Source organism: Elgaria multicarinata, chromosome 11 (genome assembly GCF_023053635.1).
Source record: "Elgaria multicarinata webbii isolate HBS135686 ecotype San Diego chromosome 11, rElgMul1.1.pri, whole genome shotgun sequence".
Taxonomy (NCBI): domain Eukaryota; kingdom Metazoa; phylum Chordata; class Lepidosauria; order Squamata; family Anguidae; genus Elgaria; species Elgaria multicarinata.
In genome coordinates, this window is record NC_086181.1 from 21027003 (window position 1) to 21050664 (window position 23662).

Sequence of the window (23662 nt, forward strand, 5' to 3'; positions counted from 1 at the left end):
TCTATGCACTGTTAAGTTAATGATTCAATAAGATCCCACTTAAATGTCTGTGTGTTGAATGGGTGCAATACAGAACTTCTCTATGTGAGCAATTTATTGCATGATTCTGATTGGACACTCATGGAAGTTTGCAGATCCTTTACATGATATAGTCGACCTCCAGCATGTTTCCTGCACTTTCTGCCTTTCACCTGCTTTCAAAAAGATTGGAAATAAGCTGTAATAACAGTTAATGGCACTGTAATGGCAGTGTGTAATGCTGGAGTTGTGCTATAATTCAGCCACTAGATGATGCTGTTTCATTGAACATTCATAGTATTGCCAAGAAGGGAAGTTTTCAATTCCAAATTATGTGTTTGCCATCTAAAGGAGCCCATCATAAACCCAGAAAGACTTTGGAATAAGAAAGCCCACTAAGAATGTGGGATTTTTGCTTAATGTAGAGCAATTCTGAGTCTCCTGATCATATACTCCTGTATTGAAATTAGAGGTTGATGACTCACCAGGAGGGCCCTGAGTTGCTGAAACTGCTGCTTGCACCCCCTCAACCTGCTCACTGAGCCTCCACATTCACCAGGACCCACCTGTTGAGTGTCTGCCCACCCAACAAGCAGATCCAGCAGCAACCAGTTCCTACCGAAATCAGCCATTTGCATAGAAATGGCAGCTTGGGGATTTCCAGAAATCTAATGTTGCAGAAACGTCAGCCATAAAAGAAGCTTTTGTGCCACATTACAGAGAGAAGCAACTCCTGCCTCTGCCACCTGTCAATCCTTCACTGTCCCCTTCCATGCAAGGGTAAGCTGCACACACTATTTTTACAGTGTTTCAAACCACATGGCTAATGCTCTTACACACAGTCTGAGAAATAAAGAGGTGAAATAACTGTGGAGGAGTCCTATCAGTAAATGGGAACCTTTGCAGAGAAAGACATGGCAAGTTAAAATCAGGGGTGTGCACGGACCCACCGCTCCGCTTCACTTCCAGATCCGCGATTTGCGGATCGGGACGCTTCGCTCCGCCCCGCTCCACCCCCGCTCTGCCTATGTCCGCTCCGCTCCGCTGCGGAGCTCTGGATCCGGATCGGAGCTCCGTTTTCCCCCCCCCATAGGCTTGCATTAAGCTTAAAAAGTATACAACTTTTTTTCTGTGAAAGTTAGAAACCTCACGTTTGGCACCATGACACCTCATGGAGGTATACACACGCACGCCAAGACTCAAGGCAATCCCATCATCCCCTGAATTTTGGGGAATTTATGAAAATCCAACACCCCATTCACACCCCTTTCGATAGCTCCGTCAATTTGCACGTTAAAAACCTCAAACTCACCACCATGATAGCTTATCCAGGGATACACATGCACGCCCAGACTCAAGGCAGTCCCATCATCCCCTGTTTTTTGGCAGGGCTTAAACCCTGCCAAAATGGCTCCTGTGAAAGCCATTGCTTCACCAACAGCTCTGAGAAGTAAACGCTCACTTCAACCCATAATAGGCATCGCTCCACCACTAAGAAGTAAACGCTCACTTCGACTCATGATAGGCATTGCTCCACCGTTTTACTCTCTTTGGAAGGCTCTGATGGCCTTCCAGTGCAGGAAAGAGTGGGGGCACGTCCACGATGAGATGCCCTAGGGGAGCTCATCCCCTTGCACCACATCTTTTCAGTTGTTCCCCAAAGTTAGGGTGAATAGCAGTGCTGTGTTTCTATCTCTTATTATTGGCTTAGTATATGATTTCAGGTTGTGTTTGTGCATTTGGTGGGGATACTGTTTTAAAAAACACTGGGAAAAGTCCGTTCAGACTAAGAAAGAGAAGTTCCCAGAATCCCAAGTTACCCATTTTGCCTATCCCCTCCTCCAACTTTGGGATCATGTGATCATGACCGGGAGTTGACTCTGCCCCTCAGCCCTTCGGAAAAGGTATTTTTCCGCCGTTTTTTAAAAAATTCTAGCACACGAACCGCAGCACGCAGAGAGCTGAGAGTAGGTTCAAAATGACCCCCATCCACCACTCTCCAAGCACAAGAATTTTCAGAAAGATAGTTTCAAAAACAACACAGTTATCCCCCTTTCTTTTCCGCAATGCAATCCTATGAGCGAAATGTTTCAAGATGGCGATCGGATCGGACCGCGGAAACAGGAGCGCTCCAAAAATGGGCGCTTCTCTTCGCCTTGCTTCTAGGGGTCCGCGGTCCGCTTCTACTCTGCCTCTGGGCAAGGCGGAGCAGGCCAATTCGCTCCTGCTTCTGCGCTTCTAATCGGAGCGGAGCACATGCCTAGTTAAAATGAACACTTGTCACCTTTGGGAGAAAGTTATATGTATGAGTCATTGAACAATTTATTATTTATTTCATGTCTACCACACCCATTATTCAAAGACAGGCTATATAAAGGAAAACAACACACACACAATTATGGTATCAAACATTGATTGATACATTATGATATTGCTGTAGTATTATTTCCTATTAATACACATCAGATGGCAATCCAATGGCTAATTGTGGGGAGTATGGGTTGCGATTTAAACAGGGCCACAGTTATTAATAGATCTGCAGAAAGAGTAAACCTAAGCTGGAATCTTATCTAATTCAGCCTCATGCCATTGTTTTACCAGGCAAAACACTCATGGCCTGAGAGTGGTGCCTCAAAGTTCGCCATCTCCCAGGCTTCTCCTTTTAAGGTAGGGAGGCCTTCTGCATCAACCTCCCCTTGTGCCACAGGGCTCTGAGTGGGTGAGGAAGGTTGGCCTCAAAGGTAACCCTTATCGCTGCCAGCTGGGCCATGAGGCTCACAGCTGGCGAGCCTCAGGCATCACGGATCACTGCAACGGTGCCTCTGAATGCTTACCAACCCTAACCTGCTCAAGATGCCCGCACATACCTGCTAGGGTGACCATATGAAAAGGAGGACAGGGCTCCTGTATCTTTAACAGTAATGTAGAAAAGGGAATTTCAGCAGGTGTTAATTGAAGAGGGTGAAATTCCCTCTTTATCACAACAGTTAAAGCTGCAGAAGCCCTGCCCTCTTTTGTATCTGGCCACTCTACTATAGCTAGTGTAGCTTAAACTGTTGTGATGAAGAGCGAATTTCACCCACTTCAATTGACACTTGCTGAAATTCTCTTTCCTACATTACTGTTAAAGATACAGGAGCCCTGTCCTCCTTTTCATATGGTCACCCTAATACCTGCCTATCATCAAATGTGACCAAATTGTTAAAAAAGCCAAATCAACCTAATTATTTCTCCCCACCTGTCTTACAGTGTGAAGTAGGTGAGGAAAACTCATAACCAATGAAAGATTATGAGCAAAAAAATCCTACTTGCCCCCTCAAAAGGACTACCAGCATGTCCACACTGACTTCAGAGAGGGAGGGAGGGCTTCAAAGAGGAAGTTAAGGGAAGGGGCTAGAGCCAATTTATGAGCCTGGATTCCCCCTCCCCTCTCTGGTGGTGCCATGGGGAGGCTGCCTATGCCATGCCTCATCTCCTACCCCCATCCACAATAGCCTCCCCATGCCCAGGCTATGCTGGGCATGGAAGTAAGATACTAATATTGATTAAAAAAAATAGGAAGGTGATTGTTTTACAGAAAGTCAGCTTCAGCATCATATACTGTAGGCTTGGAGGCAAATGTGGACTTTTGCTTCCATTTTTCTTGTACATGTTAATAATTTACATCAGTCTTTTAGAACAGCCTAGCTTAAGTAGCAGTCTTTGTATTGATAGACCAATTTACATCCTGAAAAAGGGGGGAAATGGCAATCCCCCAGTTTGGATAACACAAAGGGGTGTTATCCCCCCCCCCATATGGCTCAGTGATGTAGGGCCCTGTATAAGATTCAAGGATGGCAATCCCTTGAGTTCAAGAAATCTTTTGGGGATTTCCCAGGAAGGATGATATGCAAATAATGATAGGAAATTCACTAATTTCCCTTATGGTTTGGGTGTTGACTTCTCCATGTTCATTTCCCATTGAACGTTTTCAATCTGATTAATAGATTTAGATGTTTAAATAAGCTATGCAGTTATTGCATTCAGCAATAGATGGCACCTGTGAAGAAGAAATACATCCACATTTGCAGTACACGATTGCAAAGAAAATCTTCCAGATGGATGTTTTGAAACATCAAATACAGCATTGTCATGCACAGTGCATACATTTGAGAGCTGATATTTGTTTAAATGGAAAGTATGTTGCTTGTGCAATTATTTCTATGAGACACGTTTTTGTGCAATGAGGAAAAAGCAAGTCATCAAACATCTAGTGAATTCTGGATTCAAGGTAAGGACTGCAGTAAACTCTTTGTTGTCATGATACACAAACTGGGCAAACTGTTCAAATAGTTTTAATGCAGGTTTTTTTTTTAATGCATGGGGAAGATGCACACACCCATTTATGTCAGCAACACATGAGGATCACACACAGCTCACTGGCATTTGATCTACTCCTACGCGAAACTAAGGATCCATTCAGACAACACATTTCTCAACCTTGGTTTTAGAACTCCACAATGAATGAATGAATGAATGAATAAGTTTATTACGGTATAACAACCAGCACTCCAAGAACTCCACAATGGAGTTTTTACACCACTGTTGAGAAACATGTTGTCTGGCGGGAAAACTCCATGCATTGGTGTGTGTTTTTGTGGTGGTGGGGAAACACTCCACACAGAATATCCATGCTGTGCCAAGGAGAATTCCTGAACAACCATTGTGTTGTATGTTGTGTGGCTGGCTCTGTGCAGTTTTCCGTTGCATTGAGTTGACTTTTTCCACTGGCTACAGAGTTCCCTGGCAAGATTGGCAAAAGGAGTGAGTGTCTCTCTAGGAGAGCTGCAGGGTTTTGGTGTTGTTGTTGTTTTCAACAATGACTGATGGGATACCATTGGGAGGACTGGGAAATGAGACAGGGCAGAGGAACTTCATGATGGATTTATTCCACAGTAGCCCACAGTCACACAATGGTGGAGCTAGAACGTGTTATGTGGGGAGTACCCCCTAAAAACTCAGCAATTGAGTGGAGTTTTCACACTGCACTGATTAATGTGTTGTATGAACTGAGCCTTTTGGGGCATGTCTACACCATGCCTATATCCCAGGGTCATCTCTAGGTCATCCCTGTGCATCCAAATGACACACAAGGGATCCAGGGGTCAACCACGGATGTCCAGGGACTTTCCTCAGGATATCTGGGACAGCAGATTGCCTGATATTTGTGCGGTCCTGGGAACATCCCGAGATCTGTGAGCAGTGTGGCTGCCTCTCCTAGGTTGCTCCTTCTTCCCCGCAAGTAGTGGGGTTCTGGAAGTGGGCACGGAGCTGCATGGGGGCAGTCCATACCCATTGGGGTGGAGTGGGGAACAGTTGCAAGATCATGTGGTGGAGTGCAATTGTGCTCCATCTCCATCCACGAAAAAAAAAGTGGCTGCAATGTTCCTCCTCACTTCTGGGATGTTGAGCTGCCAATTGGATGCTGGGGAGGATGATGGAAGCAGGTAAGTCTGCAATCCTCCCCCTCCCTCCCTCTACACCCTTAGTTGTAGACATGACCTGTGTTGCTGCCACTGGAGAAATTGGTGGAGATATGTGAGCTACTGGAAACTCACTTTTGATAAACTAGGAAATTATTCTAGAAGAAAGCAAAACAAAAACAAAACAGACAACCTTGGATAATTTATCCAAGTCAGTCCAAGTGCTTGAAAACAAAACAAACAAAAACCTACCCATCTCCATTGCCTCCAACTGACCACTCAGGCCATTCCAAACCAGTGCATCAAGTCCCATCTGAGCTGCAAATATTTTTGGGAATTTCAAAAGGACTTATCTTGTTCAGACAACTAGAAACCTGGGGAAGCACTTCACTGACATCTCTGTGAACTGGGGCAGCAGCATCTACAGCATCCATATAGATAGCACCTTCACAAAAAGTGTTACTTCACCAAAGAGGTAGGTTCTGGCTCGTGCACAAAGTGGCTCTGGGAAACTCAGTGAGTTTTATATTTCATCAGGGAAACTAGCACTGAAAACATCATCATCAGCATCATCAGCATCATCATCATCATCTATTGTGTCTTAGCAAATTAATATTATACTTAGAAAATTGCCATTATGCACTGAAAACATAGGATATCATGTAGATATGTGGATATTATTTTGATTGCTTTTCCCACTGTTGCATTGTACCCCATAACAGTTATGTTTGTGAACCGCCCAGAGAGCTCCGGCTATTGGGCAGTATAGAAATGTAATAAATAAATAAATAATAAATAAATGTTGGGTTGACTGTTAATATCTCTGGTTATGGGATACATACATTAACAACCATTATTGGAAGCTTAATGAATTAAAGTGACTCCTGCATTAAAAATTCATGTTTAATCTTTTCCTGATATTTTCTGCTATTATTTAGATGCGCTTGAAAATTAACCAAGGAGAGGTTAATCAGACAGATTCCGTGACATTTATCCTCTTGGACTTTCATAGTGTCAATCCACAGACTTTCTTTTCCATACTGTTTCTGCCCATCTACATTGTGACCATGGCTGGGAACATCCTCATTATCATTCTAGTCATCCTTGATCAGCATCTTCACACACCCATGTATTTCTTCCTGGGAAACCTGTCCTGCCTGGAGACTTGTTACAGCTCAGCCATTATGCCAAGGATGCTGGTTAGTTTTCTGAGTGGAGACAGAACGATTTCTATTAGTGGATGCTTTGCACAACTTTATTTCTTTGGGTTTCTTGCAGCTACAGAATGTTACTTCTTAGCTGTTATGTCTTATGATCGTTATTTAGCAATATGTAAGCCACTGCATTATGCCATGCTCATGAATGGCAGAATCTGCATTCTACTAATTGCCGGATCTTGGTTCAGTGGATCACTAGGTATCAGTCTCATAATATTCTTGGTATCTCAGCTTAGTTTCTGTGGACCCAATGAAATTGATCATTTTTTCTGTGATTTGACCCCAGTGATAAGACTCGCATGCAGTGATACCCATTTGGTTGAAATGACGGCTTTTGTAGTCTCCTCTATAGGGACATTGCCTCCACTGATAATCACACTGACATCTTATGTTTGCATCATCAAGAGCATTTTAAGAATCCCATCTACTACAGGGAAACAAAAGCCATTCTCTACTTGCTCCTCTCATCTCACTGTGGTTGCCTGCTTCTATGGCTCCTTGATGATAGTTTATGTCTTACCAAACATGAGTTCCCTGAGTAATTTAAAGAAACTGTTTTCTCTGTTCTACACTCTGCTCACTCCATTGGTCAATCCCCTGATATACAGCTTGAGAAACAAAGAGGTAAAGGAAGCTGCGAAGAAAACTTTGAAGATATTTCACAGAACTCACTAAAATTCAGGAGAAAATAGTAGGTGGGGGGTCGACACTTTTGACTTTATAATATGAATATTTTACAGTGCGTGATTATGAAAACTGTTTTTTAATTTGTTTTTTCCTTGTTTATAGAGGCAGGGAGTCAAAAAGTACTTTGAGTACATAAGTATGGTTTAATTTGGCTTCATATTGACATTCAAATATAGAATGAAGAGAAAGGGTTCAGGAACACTTAACATTGCTGTGTCAACAGATACATTTAATAACAAATGTGAGTGGTATTGAAAAGAGAAGGGGAAATGAATAAGAAGAAGGTTGAAACAAATCAATATCAAAAAACTAAATGCATCGTAATTTGTAAGTAGTTTATTAATATTTGGACATTATACTGTTTGTAATAAACAGTCTTAATGGTTATAATCTGGGCAAGGAAATACTATTAAAATCATATTTCACAGTTCATCAGCTACTGGGATGGGGGCCTTTAGAAGATATGTTCATCAACAATACAGAACACTTGAAAAGCCATTCACTGATAACAGGGTCCCCTGCTGATAATACTCATAAAGAACCAGTATGGGATTATCCACAGAACATTCACTGAGAGATAGAAAAGGCAGCTTCATAAAATCACAAAGATTCCCACCCATGAAGCAAACTGAGACACTACCTGCCTTTATTGCCATCATAAGATTATCACTATATTCAGAGTTGGTTACCCAACCTGTCTTCAGTAGTAAGGTCCATGCTGATAGACTGTTATTTCCTGGAAAATAAAGGGGAAAGGAAAAATCTCAAGGGGATGGTATTCTGATGCCCAGATCAGATGAGAAGCCATTTTAATAGTTCTCTTTGTGGGTTTTGACCTCAGGAAATCCACTGGGTATTTGCCAAGAAGGATGATGTGCCCATAATGATAGGGGAGTCACTAATTTCCCTTATGATTATGGTGTTGCCCTTTCCACATTCATTTCCTCTGTGACATTCTTCAGGCTGATTAACAGATATAAACTGATTATATTCAACAATGGAGAGAACCTATCATGAAGATATATATCAATGCTTTTATTGTAAGACATTTTTGAAGCACGTTGCAGATTGTCACTAATAGGATGGCTTTTACATAATATATATTTGGGAGGTGGTGCGTATTGAAGACCAGCAAGTAGTATATTTTATAATTGCTTAGAAGTTCCAGCATTTAAAACAACAGGAATCATCACCAACCCTCTAGGATATTCCATCTTCAAGGTAATGACTCCTGGAAATGCGTTATCACAAATTTGATGTCCTGATTCACAATCACAGTGACATATTTTGATGTTTAAAACATCAGGAACATAGGAATCAGCAGCCAGTGTCCTAATAGTAGCTTATTCACAAGCAAGAGAAAGAGGTTGTGGGGCGTTGTGTCCTGGTTGTTGTTTTTCTTTGTTGATGCAATATGTTTTAAGTGCCCCAGAATAACCATGATGTGTGTATTTCTAATTTTCTGAGTGCAGAAAACATTCATTTAAATCATCTGTTGTATACTCCCATTTTAGACCTTAGAATGGAAGGCTGCAAGTTTGAATGCCCATCTTTATTAAGAGAGAGAGAAGTTGACTCCCTAGAGAGTGAGCCTAGGATCACAGCCTCCTAATATGTCGTATTTTAAGAAAACTATCCTATAAAATCTTTGGGCATGTCTTTAATTAAACTGAATTCTCCTTCAGATACTTTTGTCTATTCTTTTGTTGATATGATCTCTTTGCTGTCATATAGATGCACTTGAATACCAACCCAGACAAGGGAAATCAAACAGCTCCTGTTACTTTTATTCTCCTTGACTTTAATAGTGAGGATTTGAAGACGTTGTTCTCCATACTGTTTCTGCCCATCTACATTGTAACCATGACTGGGAACATCCTCATTATCATTCTAGTCATCATTGATCACCATCTTCATACACCCATGTATTTCTTCCTGGGAAACCTGTCTTGCCTGGAGACTTGCTACAGCTCAACCATTATGCCAAGGATGTTGGTCAGTTTTCTGAGTGGGGACAAAACTATTTCTATTAGTGGATGCTTTGCACAACTGTATTTCTTTGGGTATCTTGCAACTACAGAATGTAACTTTCTAGCTGTCATGTCTTATGATCGTTACTTAGCAATATGTAGACCATTACATTACACATTGCTTATGAATGGGAAAATTTGTGTTGTGCTAATTGCTGCATCATGGATCAGTGGATCATTGGGTATCAATCTTATAATATTCTTGATATCTCAGCTGAGTTTCTGTGGTCCCAATGAAATTAACCACTTTTTCTGTGATTTGTCCCCATTGATAAGACTGTCCTGCAATGATACCCAAGTGGTTGAAATCACAGCCTTCATAGTTTCCTCCATAGGCATCCTACCCCCATTTTTAATAACCATGACATCTTATGCTTGCATCATCAACAGCATTTTAAAAATCTCATCTACTACAGGGAAACAAAAGGCATTTTCTACTTGCTCCTCTCACTTGACTGTGGTTGCTTGCTTCTATGGCTCCTTGATAATAGTTTATGTTCTACCAAACACAAGTTCATTGAGTGACTTCAAGAAACTGTTCTCTCTGTTCTATACTCTGCTCACTCCATTGGTCAATCCCCTTGTATACAGTCTGAGGAACAAAGAAGTAAAGGAAGCAGCAAAGAAAACTCTCAAGATGTTTCATAGAACTCATTAAAATCCAGAAGTTAAAGGGGGGAACCTTTCTACCACTAATATAATTATATGAATGTCTTATGGTGTCTCATTAAGGACATAATTGTAATGCATCCTGTGTATGTCTTCATTGTGCACCTAGGAATCTCAAAAGCAACTTGCCTTGTCTTTAATTCTTTACCAAGACATCCTGTTGGCATTCTACTTGGAAGGACTTCAGACAATGACATAATTATGAGAAAGTATTTTTCAGCCAGATTGTATGTTATTTTTCAGCTACACTATATACTATTTTACAATCAGTTTGGCAGATATATTTTGGTTAGAACTTTTCATGGTTTAAATAGGGATGGATGTATCTGTCAATTTCAGTTTCTTCCTTTTCTAATCTTAAGAACATTTTTTTAAAAAAAGTTTGCATGAGAATACATACTCATTTTTGTATACATTTGTCCTAATACATCCTCTTTGTATATGATTATATACTCATTTGTGCAAGCAATGTCATAAGATAATTTTAAAGTTATTTGCAGAAATGTATGACTTTTATGTGCACATTTCCCCAATATACACATTTTTTTCCTACATATTTTGATTGGGGAACTCCATTGCAAAATTAGGAGAAGTGCTAATTTCATCATTTTTTATAATCAAAAATTAAAGTTAAGACATTCTGAAATTTGGTTTTCCCTGACACATCTGATCTCTAGGGTTGCCTAATGAACAATATTTACTGAAAGTCTAGAATTACTTTGAGAGACAGAGAAGTATGCCTTTTTATGAAATATAGTGTTTTAAGCACATATTCCAGATTTCCTTATTTCATGCAGACTTGAAGAAATCAACTGTCTGCAGGAGAGGGGAAAGCAAACGCAACACAACATTGGTTCTAGTAAAAATGGGAAAGAGCTATTTCTGCTGCTACATTTATTGGGTACATATTACATTAGTAATATGTTATCATTAATTTACAAATTAGTAAGTCTATCAGGAATGAATGCAGGTTGAATTTTTTGATAAAGATCCTGTCAGAATTCTGGACCTTTTCAGAGTAGTGCTAAATTATCTGAAATGATAATCTCCAGTTTCATTTTAAAATAGAAGCATCATAATGTGAGTGTGTGTTTACAATTATGTTAAAGTGCCATTATGTGAATTCTTGCCCTTCTAAATGGTCCAGACATTATTATCAATTACGACTTATTCCATTCATTTTCCATTGTTTTTCTTTTTTAAAATTTCATTTTTTACTGATCAGAGCATTTCAGGCACAGCTTGAAAGTATAGTCAAATTCAATTAATAACAACAAAAATAAAAACCATGTTGTCTTAAGAGTTTCCATTTTCACACAAGCTCCAAAATGCTGGGAAAGAAGAGCTGTTAAGCGTCATACCCTTCACAGTCATGTTATTTATGCAATATGGATATAGTACCGTATTTTCTATTGTAATTATTTCCAGTTTAAACACTACCTTTGAACTATGGCCACAGCTAGACCTAAGGTTTATCCCTGGATCGTCCAGGGGTCAAACCTGTTCATCTAGGTGACACACAGGGGATCCAGTGCTCAGGCAGGGGCGAACCCTGGATGATCCTAGGATAAACCTTAGGTCTAGCTGTGGCCTGTGTGGCAGCAAGAGGCAGAGTGGTCAGGGCTGGCCCTACCATTAGTCATAGAAAAGCAGTTGCCCCAGGCAGCAGATGCTGGGAAGTGGTAGCAAGGTGTTGGGAGAGAACCATGTGGCCTGCATTGCATCCCCTAACCTGCCTTCAGGTGCAGTGGAGGATGTTGTCCCTTCCCCAGTATTGAAGTAAGATTCAACTGCCAGGCCAGGCCTGTCAGCATTGGTACATGGAATGGCAGGGAGCGCCACATGACTTTGTGGTGGCCTTCAGATTGGTGAACCTAAGTCGTAGATTTGTCTGTTCACTGAAATGGAAACATGGAGTCCATGCATCTGAAGCTACAGTGCGACAGAAACTATCATTCTACGTTACAAATACCAAACTGGCAACCAATAATACCATTCACATAGAATGACAGAGTTGGAAGGGATGGTGAAGGCTGACTAGTCCAACCCTGCCCTAGATAAAACATTTTAAAGCATGTTGCTTTTTAACTAATTAAGTGAGAGAACGGACTGGATGAGAGCCACTGGAGTGTAGTGGTTAGAGTGTTGTACTGGGAGTTGGGAGAGCTGTGTCCTAGTCCCCACTCGGCCATGGAAGCTCACTGGTTGATGCTGGGCCAGTCACAGACTTTCAGCCCAATCTTCCTCGCAGGCTTGTTGTTGTGAGGATAAAATGGAGAGGAGGAACATTATGTACATTGCCTTGGGTTCTCTGAAGGAAAAAATGTGGGATATAAATGCAATAAAAATATTAAAAATACATACATAAAAGGGCTAATATGCTAGTGTTAGCATGGCATTGGTAGCATAATCGTGTGTACTCCAGATACTAAAAAGCCAAATTAGTAGATACTTTTGACTACATATTTGCTTGGAATTGCAGTTAACCATCTTCTGGGAAAAGGCCTTATTAAAGGTATCTGCGACAACGACCTTATACAGAAGGCCTTGCCTAGCACACCATTCTCAAGCCAAGCGCTACCTCTTGAAAAACCTGAGGAAAGGGTAAAAACAACACAACCTCTCCCTTATATGTGAGAGAACAGGGTAAAGGGTTTTGGCAAATAGGTTCTATTACTGAGGTACGGAACAGCACGTTTATTTTTAGATGTTTTTACACTGTAATATAGCAGGCAATCACTCCGAGCTGGCACATAGTTTGTGGTAACAGGACACAATGTAAAGTTTATTGAAATTTAACAAATCGTTAGTATTTTAATTTAAATCAAACCTGCATATTTTTATATTCAAAATAACAATCCCAAGTCCCTTAAAATTCTCACTCCTCACACCAAACACTCTCACGAAGCACAAGCTAGACTAAAATTCCTAGACTAAAACCAAACCTCCCACCAAACAAACAAAACCAAAACTCACAATCCCCTCAACCAACCTATTTATACTCCTCCCTCCCCCTCTCTCACTGCATCACTAGCCACACCCACTCAGTCAAACATTCCACACTCACTAGACATACAAACACATACATCCCTAAAGGACAGAAAGGTGGGTATCGCCACAGTATTCTTATCAAAAATTTAGAACAATGGGAAGCCATTCCATTAATGATCAATTCTCCTGATAATAATGCTATTAAAGAATAGGAAGGATGATTTCTTGCAGAGCAGTCATTTAAAGGCAGCTTCAGAATCACTAACATTCTCAATTTTGAGGCAAATTGCTTTCCTCCAGCTTCCCTTATCACTTGCCTCAGCCTGGGCCAGATCTGCACCAAGCAGGATATGATACTTTGAAAATGGTTTGAAAACTGTATATGGAGTGTGTCCTGGGCCTCAACAGTTGTCACTACTGTTATAAACCATTTTAAAGCAGTTTAGTAGATCCTGCCCCAGTTTAAAACAACCTGGCTTGAGTAGCAGCATACCCAAGTTATTTCCTGAGAAGTAAAATGGAACAGGAAAGGGAACAGATCTCAAAAGAGACAGAACTCAAGAAATCCAACAGCTGTGAAGGCTCTTAGGGCTTCGCCATGAAGGCTGATATGCCAATGATGATAGGGGAGTCACTAATTTCCCTCATGATTTGGGTGTTGTTCTTTCCATGTTAACTTTCACTGAGATTTTTTTCAGGCTGATTAATAGATGTGGATGTTTATATAAGCTTTAGACTGGTTATGTTCAGCAATGGACCACATCTATCCAGAAGAGATGTATCTACATTTTCATTGTAACAGAAGTTTGGCAAACCTTCAAGGAAACGTTACAGATAGATCTCTGAAAACAGGGTTCTCATGCATAGGATGGATTCCATGTAACTGACACTGAGAGCTGTTGTGCGTTGAAGACCACAGAAAGTATGTTGTTAGTTCAGTTATAGCTGTGATCACTACTTTGTGCAATAAAGAAAAGTCCAAGTCATCAAATTTACAGTATAGCTTGGTTTTAAGGAGACATGGAAGTTGCCTTGCACTAATTAGATGCCCTGACTTGATCCATAATTTGAAGAAGGTGCTTCGGGCTTCTTCTTCTTTTCTTTCTTTTTTGATGTTGATTTAGATGTCAATGGATTTAGTTTTTATTTTAATATTTCAAACTTCTCTCTCTCTCTCTCTCTCTCTCTCACACACACACACACACACTTATGGCCAGAAGTCCTGCTTTGCTAACTCTGAGGTGAGAGAAGATGTGTCTCTGTGTGGACTTGCCTGAAGAAAACACTAAGCCTGGCCTTCTAAACTTGACTCTATTCATACAGTGAAAAAGGCATCTAGTTAAGTAGGAGTCTCACATCTTTTTTTTCTCCTTCTCTCTGTCTCTGTCTCTGTCTCTCTCTCACACACACACACACAATCCATTGCTCTGCTCTCCAAAACATATGCTTCTTAAAAAAAAATCCCTACATCTTTATATTGATATAATGAGTTCTGATGGATCCCACCATTTTAAACGTTGATGCTGCAATGAATGTTTGGACACTTCAGTTTCCACCGCACAATTGCACTTTTTTAGTTCATAGCAGAGGTGCAAGTTGCTAACCAGTTGCTCAACCATTTCCTTTCTAACTGTTGGCCTGATTGTGTGATGTATTGCTACCTCTATAGTCAACCTCCTGGTGCACCATGTTTTAAAGCCTATGCCATAATGGAAATCAGTCAAGAAACTATTGAAACCTCAAAGTGCTTTCATCTCTTATGAGCTCTTACATCTCTTACAAGTGATTGATGCCTTTAATTTACAAATTCAGAGACTAGAGAAGACTTTAAAAGGTTAGTAGTGAAGGATACCTCGCATTGATAACAAACTCAGGATGACAAAGCAGGTTTATAGTGCAATCCTATATATGTCTACTCAGAAGGAAATCCCACTGAATTCAGTGAGGCACAGCATCAGTTGTTAATCACATGTTTGTTTATCACATTGCAATCCTATACCCACTTACTTACCTGGGAGTAAGCCACATTGAACTCAGTGGGATTTACTTCTGAGTAAACAGACAGTTGAGTAGCCTTCATCAGACAATTTTCTGACATGATGAATAGAATTTTCCTTCATCCCTCCTTTCTTTTTACCTTCCATCAAATAGAATGAGACAATTGTGTGAGAGAGCTACATAAAAATGAGACCAGGGAAACTGAATGAATTAATGCTTTGTTGGAATACCTTCTATATTAAAAATAACAGTGTTAACAGTTATTTTATAACAGTTTTTTCTATACCACCCAATAGCTCCGGCTATTGGGCAGTATAGAAATGTAATAAATAAATAAATAAAACTTTACAAAAAATATACATTAAAACCCTATTTGAATTACTAGTCTATATACTTCAATAACATGAGATATTGTTGTTTTCTTGTGTAGTTAACACTGATGTACTGAACCATTTTGGATGTGTTTTAAATTAAACTGGAATTAAATTAGAACCCCTGTATCAATTATACAAGTCTAATTCTATCTTGATATATTCTGCTATTATATAGATGCACTTGAAAATCAACCAAGAAGGGGGAAATCAAACTGCTCCTGCGGTATTTATTCTTCTTGATTTTAATAGTGAAGATCTTCAGACTTTCTTTTCCATACTGTTTCTACCCATCTATACTGTGACCATGGCTGGGAACATCGTCATTATCTTTCTAGTGATCCTCAGTCAGAATCTTCACACACCCATGTATTTCTTCCTGGGAAACCTGTCCTGCCTGGAGACATGTTACAGCTCAACCATCATGCCAAGGATGTTGGTCAGTTTCCTGAGTGGGGACAGAACTATTTCTATTAGTGGATGCTTTGTACAATTGTATTTCTTTGGGTATCTTGCAACAACTGAATGTTACTTTCTAGCTGTCATGTCTTATGATCGTTATTTAGCAATATGCAAACCATTGCATTATGCAATGCTCATGAATAACAAAATTTGTATCCTGCTAATTGCTGGATCTTGGATCAGTGGATCATTGTTTATCAGTCTCATAATATTCTTGGTATCTCAGCTGAGTTTCTGTGGACCCAACAAAATTGATCATTTTTTCTGTGATTTGATCCCAATGATAAGACTCTCATGCAATGATACCCACTTGGTTGAAACTACTGCCTTCATAATCTCCTTTATAGGTACTCTCGCTCCATTTCTAATAACTGTGACATCTTATGTTTGTATCATCAAGAGCATTTTAAGAATCCCATCTACTACAGGGAAACAAAAGGCATTCTCTACTTGCTCCTCTCATCTCACTGTGGTTGCCTGCTTCTATGGCTCCTTGATGATAGTTTATGTCTTACCAAACATGAGTTCCCTGAGTGATTTAAAGAAACTGTTTTCTCTGTTCTATACTCTGCTTACTCCTCTGGTCAATCCTCTTGTTTACAGTTTGAGAAACAAAGAAGTAAAGGGAGCAGCAAAGAAAATTTTAAAGATGCTTCGCAGATCTAATTAACATTCAAGAGAAAAACAGTTGAATATTGGTACTATTGGCATCATGATATGAATGTTTTACTTGTACTCATAGATAAGGTATTTTTATGTATTTGGATTATTATGTCTTCATATGCCTAATTGGTTTTGAAATGCAGTCTGCCTTACCACTCATTATCTTGACTGCTTTCCTACTAGATGGAACTGAAGTACTTACTGAATTGGAAGAGGTGTTCTTACAATCACACTACTTGCAATGCTATTCTTCCTGTATTACTTTGCTACTACTTGACTTGATCCAAGTTATGCTCATTTCCATTCCATTCATCTCAAATTGTCTTATGCATTTGTTTTTATGCACAGGGAAAATGCTATAGCTCAGTGGCAGATCACATGTGTTGTATGCAGAAGAGCCCAGATTGACTCCATGGTATGTTCAGACAGTGTTGGGAAAGATCTTTGTGTGGGTTCCTGGATGTCTACTATCAGTTGGTAGAAGTAATGGGCTACATGGACCAATGGTCCATGTAGCTTCATATGTTCATCTAGGTTAACCAGACTGCAGTCAGGACTCTCCCCCCCCCCCCATGATTACTCATTGTAACAGTTATTAAAACCTCATGGGTATTTATACTGTTTTATTGTGGCTGTACACTGCTTCAGGGGCCAACTGCAGCAGAGAACATAATGTGTAAGTGCTTGAAATAGTAAATATTATCAGCTAATACATACAATAATCTAATCATATTATAATACAGTTTACAGCATGTTATCCCTCCTCCAAAAGTAGTGAATAAATATAAATAAAACTGAAAAGTAATTGATAACCAGTACATGAACATCTTTTGAGAGATAAATATGAATTGATGAACGTAGCAAAAGGTATCGGTACAACTGATGGCATTACAAAATAAAGAGAGCTTGTAAAGGAGTATGAGGACCCAAGGGATTAGTTGTGGAATAGATTCAGGCATTCACCTCCTGCCTGCATCTTCCAGCTTCCCAGGATGGTAGTCTAGAAGTCAAACCACCTCAACATTAGGGTGACTTCCAGAATTCTCCACATCCAAACTAATCCATGCATTTTATGCCCATAACCCCTCCTCAGCTAATGTGTATGAACTTGGGGGTGAGGGTGTTCCTGCTCTCATAAATTTATTCACCTCTGTTTTCCAATGTTTTTGCTGTAGCAAAAATATTTTGTTACAGGCATGTAGTTATATCTGAGGGAGATAACAGGCAGAAAATCCCATTTCATCAGGTCACCTAGGATGAAATGCCATTTGACTCCTTATCCCCCAGAATTCTTCCAACCAGCAGCCATTCCACTGAGCTTCATCTATGGGAGACAGCAAGGACAACTCTAATAGTCTGGTTTGGATCAAATGCCACTTGGCTCCTCCTTTCCAAGAAAAGTTTCCTTGAGTATCTGTTTCCATCTGGCCATGTCAAGAAGAGAGGAGAGGAAAGAAAGCAAAGTTCAACCATCTGACCAGCTGAGATGAACTGCCTTTTTGGATTCTCATTTCCAAGAACTGTTTCTTCAGCCATAATTATAAGATCACTTATAATCACAGGAGTTCAAGAGGGAGGTCTTGACAGCCACACACCACCACCACCACCTCCTCCTCCTCCTCCTCTTCTGGAGGAGAAGTGAGTTAAAATAACCCCTAAACCTGCTCCCCACCCCCGATGGGCAAGGACTGTCCCAACGCAGCTCCATGTCCACTTTAAGAGCCCTGCTACTTGCAGGGATGAACGGATGACCTGGGAGCAGCAGCCACGTGGCCCATGGTCCTCAGGATGGTCACGGGACTGTGGAAAAATGGGTTTTCCATGGTCCCAAATATCCTGGGGAAAGTCCCTGGTCATCCCAGGTTGTTCCCAGGATCCCCTTTGCATAATTTGGACACACAGGGACAATCCAGGAACAATCCTGTGATATAGGGCTGGTGTAGACATTGATAACACCATTTCCTACCATGTTTATGGAATACACAACACTATTGAAAACAATTATTCCCATCCTTGGGCTAATCTTCATGGCTGATTTAGTGTGGATTGGGAACACCTTGAGGTCATTTGCAACACATGACATTGTTGCCAATCCACAGCAATGTTGTTGCTTCCATCTTGAAAAGGTGCAGTTCCTGAAACTCTTTTTGGTGTTTTTTCTTTCTTTCTTTCTAAAATGCAGCTGCGGTACAACTCCACGGCATTGTGGTTTGTTCCTCCACATTAAATTCTGGGTGTGCCTATTTGACTTAGCATTGACATGGTCAAGGAGATAGGGGTGCCCTATTTCCTCATTCACAGTAGATTTTCCCAATGAGAAAGTCCCAAGTAGCCCTGCAGGGATACTAGAGATGCTCATTCACCTTAAATAGCCTTTTTCCACTGATAAAATCCCCAGTGGTATAGCAGTGATCACTCAGAATACTGCAGGAGCAGAGATACTCATTCACCTTACGTAGCCTTCTTTTAATCTTTAACATATCCCAATGCTAGATGAGAGCCTCTGTGAAGCCACCCCCTTCTGTGCATGTGTATTCAGAAGTAAGAAGTAAATCTCACTCCCCTGCAGTCTCAATAAAGGGGAGTAAGCCCCACTGAGTTCAATGAGACTTCCTTTCAAATGACCATTCATGTGAAGTTTGCTTTTCTCCAGATATAGCACAGGGATTCATCACAATGCTGAATGAGAGAAGAGAGGTGTGGGGTAAACTACAGGAGCTTATTTCAGGGCTTTCAGTAAATCAGGGCAGAGAATCACCTCGACGGAGCTCTGGCTCGAATTTCAAGGTGGAGAAGACCCACTTTGCACACTCCTAGTGTTAGAGGACCAAGATGTGTAGGCTATGCAACCTGCCTTGCATTTCCTGAGCTAAGCTGCTGCCTTCAGGAGAATTCTATCCCACTACTAATGTTTAAATAAAGTTCAACTATCAGTCCAGACAAGGTTTGTATTAGGGTACCATTTTGTCCCTCAACCTAGGCAGCCCTGGGTAAGCACATCATGATTAAAAGGAAATGACAGAGAAACTATTCTCCATGGAAAACCCAAGGGCTTGCTTCAGGATTGATTTGGTTGAAACCTCCTGGATGTGGTTGCAGGTAATCAAAGATATATCACAAATGGATGAATGTCCTCTTGCGAATAACAAAACAACATTCTATTTTTTGTTTGTTTGTTCAAAGAACAAAAATTAGACTTCATCTTCAATCCCACTATATGGTCTGAGGGTGCATGATGCAGTCGCAGAAGCTGAAAAACCTGGTCTTGTCACTATTTAGGTGGTACACTTTGCAATCCATGATGGAAGAAAACAGAGATATGAATGTAATAAAATATTCTCCAAAATGGATAGCAGTCTTCAAAAATATGCCAGCAACTTATGTAGGGCTTATTCTAGAAAAACTGTGATCACATATATATATATATATATATATATATATATATATATATATATATATACACACACACACACACACACATATATGTGTGATATATTGATGGGGGGAATCTTTAAACAAGATTTTACTAGAGAAATAAATAAATTCAGCAAGCCAGAATGAGATAATAAAATCAAACATTTTCCTGTTTCAGTGATCCTGTTTACACTTGGGAGGAAGCCCAATTTAACTCAGTGGGATTTACTTCTGCATAAACATTCACAGAATTATGCTGTAAATCAAGGAAACACAAATACATAACTTTGGCTGGAAAAGTATATGGACTGACCTAGGAGTAAGTTCTACTGAACTCGACAGGGGTTAAGTCTGCATAAAGATGGGGAAATAGCAATTAATCATTTGAATGTTTTCTAAACTGAATTCTATATGTTCAAATAAAGAAGTTATTTGAACTTGCAATATAAATTTCAATCAAGTAAAATGTCCTGAACATCAGTGACTTAAATACAATGCAAGAACAGAATAAAAAAAATGTTAAGATAAGCTTAGCAAAGCATTCCCACCTGATCAATTTACAATGTACTGATGTACTTTCTGTTAGTGTTTTGTACTGGCAAAGTTGGCTGAAAGAAAAGCTTCTTTTCTACATCTAGGAAATAGAAACCACACACACACAGTTACAAGATGGGGGATACTTGGCTCAGCAATACTATAAATGAGAAGGATCTTGGAATTGTTGTAAATCACAAGCTGAATATGACCCAACAGTGTGATAATGCTGCAAGAAAGGAAAATGCTATTTTGGGCTGCATTAATAGAAGTATAGCTCCCAAATTGCGTGATCCAAATTCCTCTCTATTCAGCCCTGGTTAGGCCTCATCTAAAGTATTGTGTCCAGTTCTGGGAACCACACTTCAAGAAGGATGCAGACAAGCTGGAGCTTGTTCAGAGGAGGGCAACCAGGATGATCAGGGGTCTGGAAACAAAGCCCTATGAAGAGAAACTAAAACAACTGGAGAAGAGAAAATTGAGGGAAGACATGATAGCACTCTTCAAATACTTAAAAGGTTGTCAAACAGAGGAGGGCCAGGATCTCTTCTCGATCCTCCCAGAGTGCAGGACACAAAATAATGGGCTCAAGTTACAAGAATTCAGATTCCGGCTGGACATCAGAAAAAACCTCCTGACTGTTAGAGCAGTATGACAATGGAACCAGTTACCTAGGGAAGTTGTGGGCTCTCTCACACTAGAGGCATTCAAGAGGCAGCTGGACAAACATCTGTCAGGGATGCTTTAGGGTGGATTCCTGCATTGAGCAGGGGGTTGGACTTGATGGCCTTATAGGCCCCTTCCAACTCTACTATTCTATGATTCTACTGAGGAGTATATCTGTTGACATACATTTTCTCAATCGAAAGGTTTTAAAATGTTTTTGCAGATTCTTATTGGATAACCTCCCTCATGGTTAATTTGATGCACAAAATTAATTCATCATTTGAAAGTATTCCACTCCCATACTAAGCTGGTAATTTCCCTGTCCACCAGCCTAAGCTTCAATCATTCAAAATTATTACAATTATTTTTTGTGAACCACCCAGAGAGCATTGGCTATTGGGCAGTAGAGAAATGCAATAAATAAATAAATAAATAATCAATTAAACTTATTAAATTAAATTATGTCATGGATTTAATATCCTAATGGTTAACAGTTTCAACTTCTCTTACTTTTATTGTTCGTTGTTAAAGGTTTGTAGTTTTAAATAATGGTGCATCACATTGATTTTTTTGTTTTAGCAAATAAGGCAGTATATAAATGTTAGGGGTGTGCATGGACCTCCCGCTCCGCTTCACTTAGAGATCCGCCATTTTCGGAGCGGCCCACTTCACCCCGCCCCCGCTCCGCCCACTTCCGCTCCGCTCTGCTCGGAGCTCCGGATCCGGATCCGGAGCTCCGTTTTTCCCCCCCATAGGGTTGCATTGAAAGCTAAAAAAGTATACAACTTTTTTTCTGTTCAAGTTAGAAACTTCACGTTTGGCACCATGACACCTCATGGACGTATACATACGCACGCCAAGATTCAAGCAAATCCCATCATCCCCTGATTTTGGGGGAATTTTTGAAAATCGGGCACCCCATTCACACCCCTTTCCATAGCTCAGTCAATTTGCATGTTAGAAACCTCAAACTCAGCCCCATGAAAGCTTATCCATGTGTCCACATGGCCACCCAGACTCAAGGCAGTCCCATCATCCCCTGATTTTTGGCGTGGCTCTAACCTCTAACACACCACCCATAACCCTAATTCACACCCTTTTCGATAGCTCTGTCAATTTGCACGTTAGAAACCTCAAACTCAGCACCATGATAGCTTATCCACGTGTCCACATGGATGCCAAGTTTCAAGCAAATCCCATCATCCCCTGATTTTTGGGGAATTTATGAAAATCGGGCACCCCATTCACACCCCTTGGGATAGCTCCGTCAATTTGCATGTTAGAAACCTCAAACTCGGCACCATGAAAGCTTATCCATGTGTCCACATGGATGCCCAGACTCAAGGCAGTCCCATCATCCCCTGATTTTTGGCGTGGCTCTAACCTCTAACGCACCACCCATAACCCTAATTCACACCCCTTTCGATAGCTCTGTCAATTTGCACGTTAGAAACCTCAAACTTGGCACCATGATAGCTTTTCCATGTGTCCACATGGATGCCAAGTTTCAAGCAAATCCCATCATCCCCTGATTTTTGGCAAATTTTTGAAAATCGGGCACCCCATTCACACCCCTTGGGATAGCTCCGTCAATTTGCATGTTAGAAACTTCAAACTCGGCACCAGGACAGCTTATCTATGTGTCCACATGGACGCCCATACTCAAGGCAATCCCAACATACCCTGATTTTTGGCACCCCAAATCAAGTCCCATTCTACAACTATGTCAATTTGCATGTTATAAACCTCAAACTCGGCACCAGGACAGCTTACCCATGTGTCCACATGGATGCCAAGTTTCAAGGCAATCCCATCATCCCCTGATGTTAGGGGAAGTTTTGAAAATCGGGCACTCCAGTATGTCAGGGATTTAAAGTTGCAATGCAGACAGCTCAATGGGGCCAGTTCAAAGGAAATCCCAACATGCCATGAGATAACCCTAAATCTTCTTCCACACTTGAAAAATGGATTATTGAACTTGATAAAGTCTAAGTGAGCGCAGGAAGGACTTCTCCCCTGAGTCAAAGCAAGACACATACACCATCGCTGCAAGGCGGGAAGGGGAGAAGGGAGGGAAGGCAGGCAGGCAGGCAGGCAGGCAGCATGCATTGTAGTGCCGCAAGGATGGCTTGAGCATTAACGCATAGCAAACCAACCCGTAAGCGGGCGCAAGGAGCAAGTGAGGCAAAGATGGCTGGTTGTTTCTTTCTAAGCCAGCAGTTACGCATTGAGGGGCACAGAGGAGGACGACTGGGAGCAAGCGTGCCGGAGGGTGCTGGGCACGAACCGCAAAGCCCATCTCCCAGGCACCAGGCGGGCAGAGAGGCAGGCAGAGCAGGCGAGGAGTCAGTCCTGGCAGATGCCCCACCACAGCAGCACCCCGGGGGAGGCGGGCAGACAGGCAGGCAGGCAGGCAGGCAGGCAGGCAGGCTGCGGGCATTTCTTGAGGCACAAGGAAGTGAGGCAAGGATGGCTGGTTT

The 23662-nt window shown here is 40.9% G+C and overlaps 3 protein-coding genes across 3 annotated transcripts; all 3 read left to right on the forward strand.

Annotated features, from left to right (window-relative positions):
- Positions 1-4240: 4240 nt before the first annotated feature.
- Positions 4241-8131, forward strand: LOC134405331 (olfactory receptor 11A1-like). Its single transcript, XM_063136576.1, has 3 exons — positions 4241-4288; positions 6419-7354; positions 8006-8131. Exons 1-3 carry the CDS (start codon positions 4241-4243, stop codon positions 8129-8131), a joined length of 1110 nt encoding a protein of 369 aa, XP_062992646.1.
- Positions 8132-9118: 987 nt separating this feature from the next.
- Positions 9119-10072, forward strand: LOC134405332 (olfactory receptor 5J3-like). The gene has a single exon (XM_063136577.1). It carries the CDS (start codon positions 9119-9121, stop codon positions 10070-10072), a length of 954 nt encoding a protein of 317 aa, XP_062992647.1.
- A 5549-nt stretch (positions 10073-15621) lies between these two features.
- Positions 15622-16575, forward strand: LOC134405333 (olfactory receptor 11A1-like). Its single transcript, XM_063136578.1, has one exon. It carries the CDS (start codon positions 15622-15624, stop codon positions 16573-16575), a length of 954 nt encoding a protein of 317 aa, XP_062992648.1.
- Positions 16576-23662: the final 7087 nt, after the last annotated feature.

Excerpts from the sequence above, each read along its gene's own strand:
- LOC134405331 (XM_063136576.1), top strand. The coding sequence starts at position 4,241 with ATGAGGAAAAAGCAAGTCATCAAACATCTAGTGAATTCTGGATTCAAG. Across the intron at positions 4,289-6,418 it reads TAGTGAATTCTGGATTCAAG|ATGCGCTTGAAAATTAACCA; the intron begins GTAAGGACTGCA and ends GCTATTATTTAG. Across the intron at positions 7,355-8,005 it reads CGAAGAAAACTTTGAAGATA|AAGCAAACTGAGACACTACC; the intron begins TTTCACAGAACT and ends TTCCCACCCATG.
- LOC134405333 (XM_063136578.1), top strand. The coding sequence starts at position 15,622 with ATGCACTTGAAAATCAACCAAGAAGGGGGAAATCAAACTGCTCCTGCG.
- LOC134405332 (XM_063136577.1), top strand. The coding sequence starts at position 9,119 with ATGCACTTGAATACCAACCCAGACAAGGGAAATCAAACAGCTCCTGTT.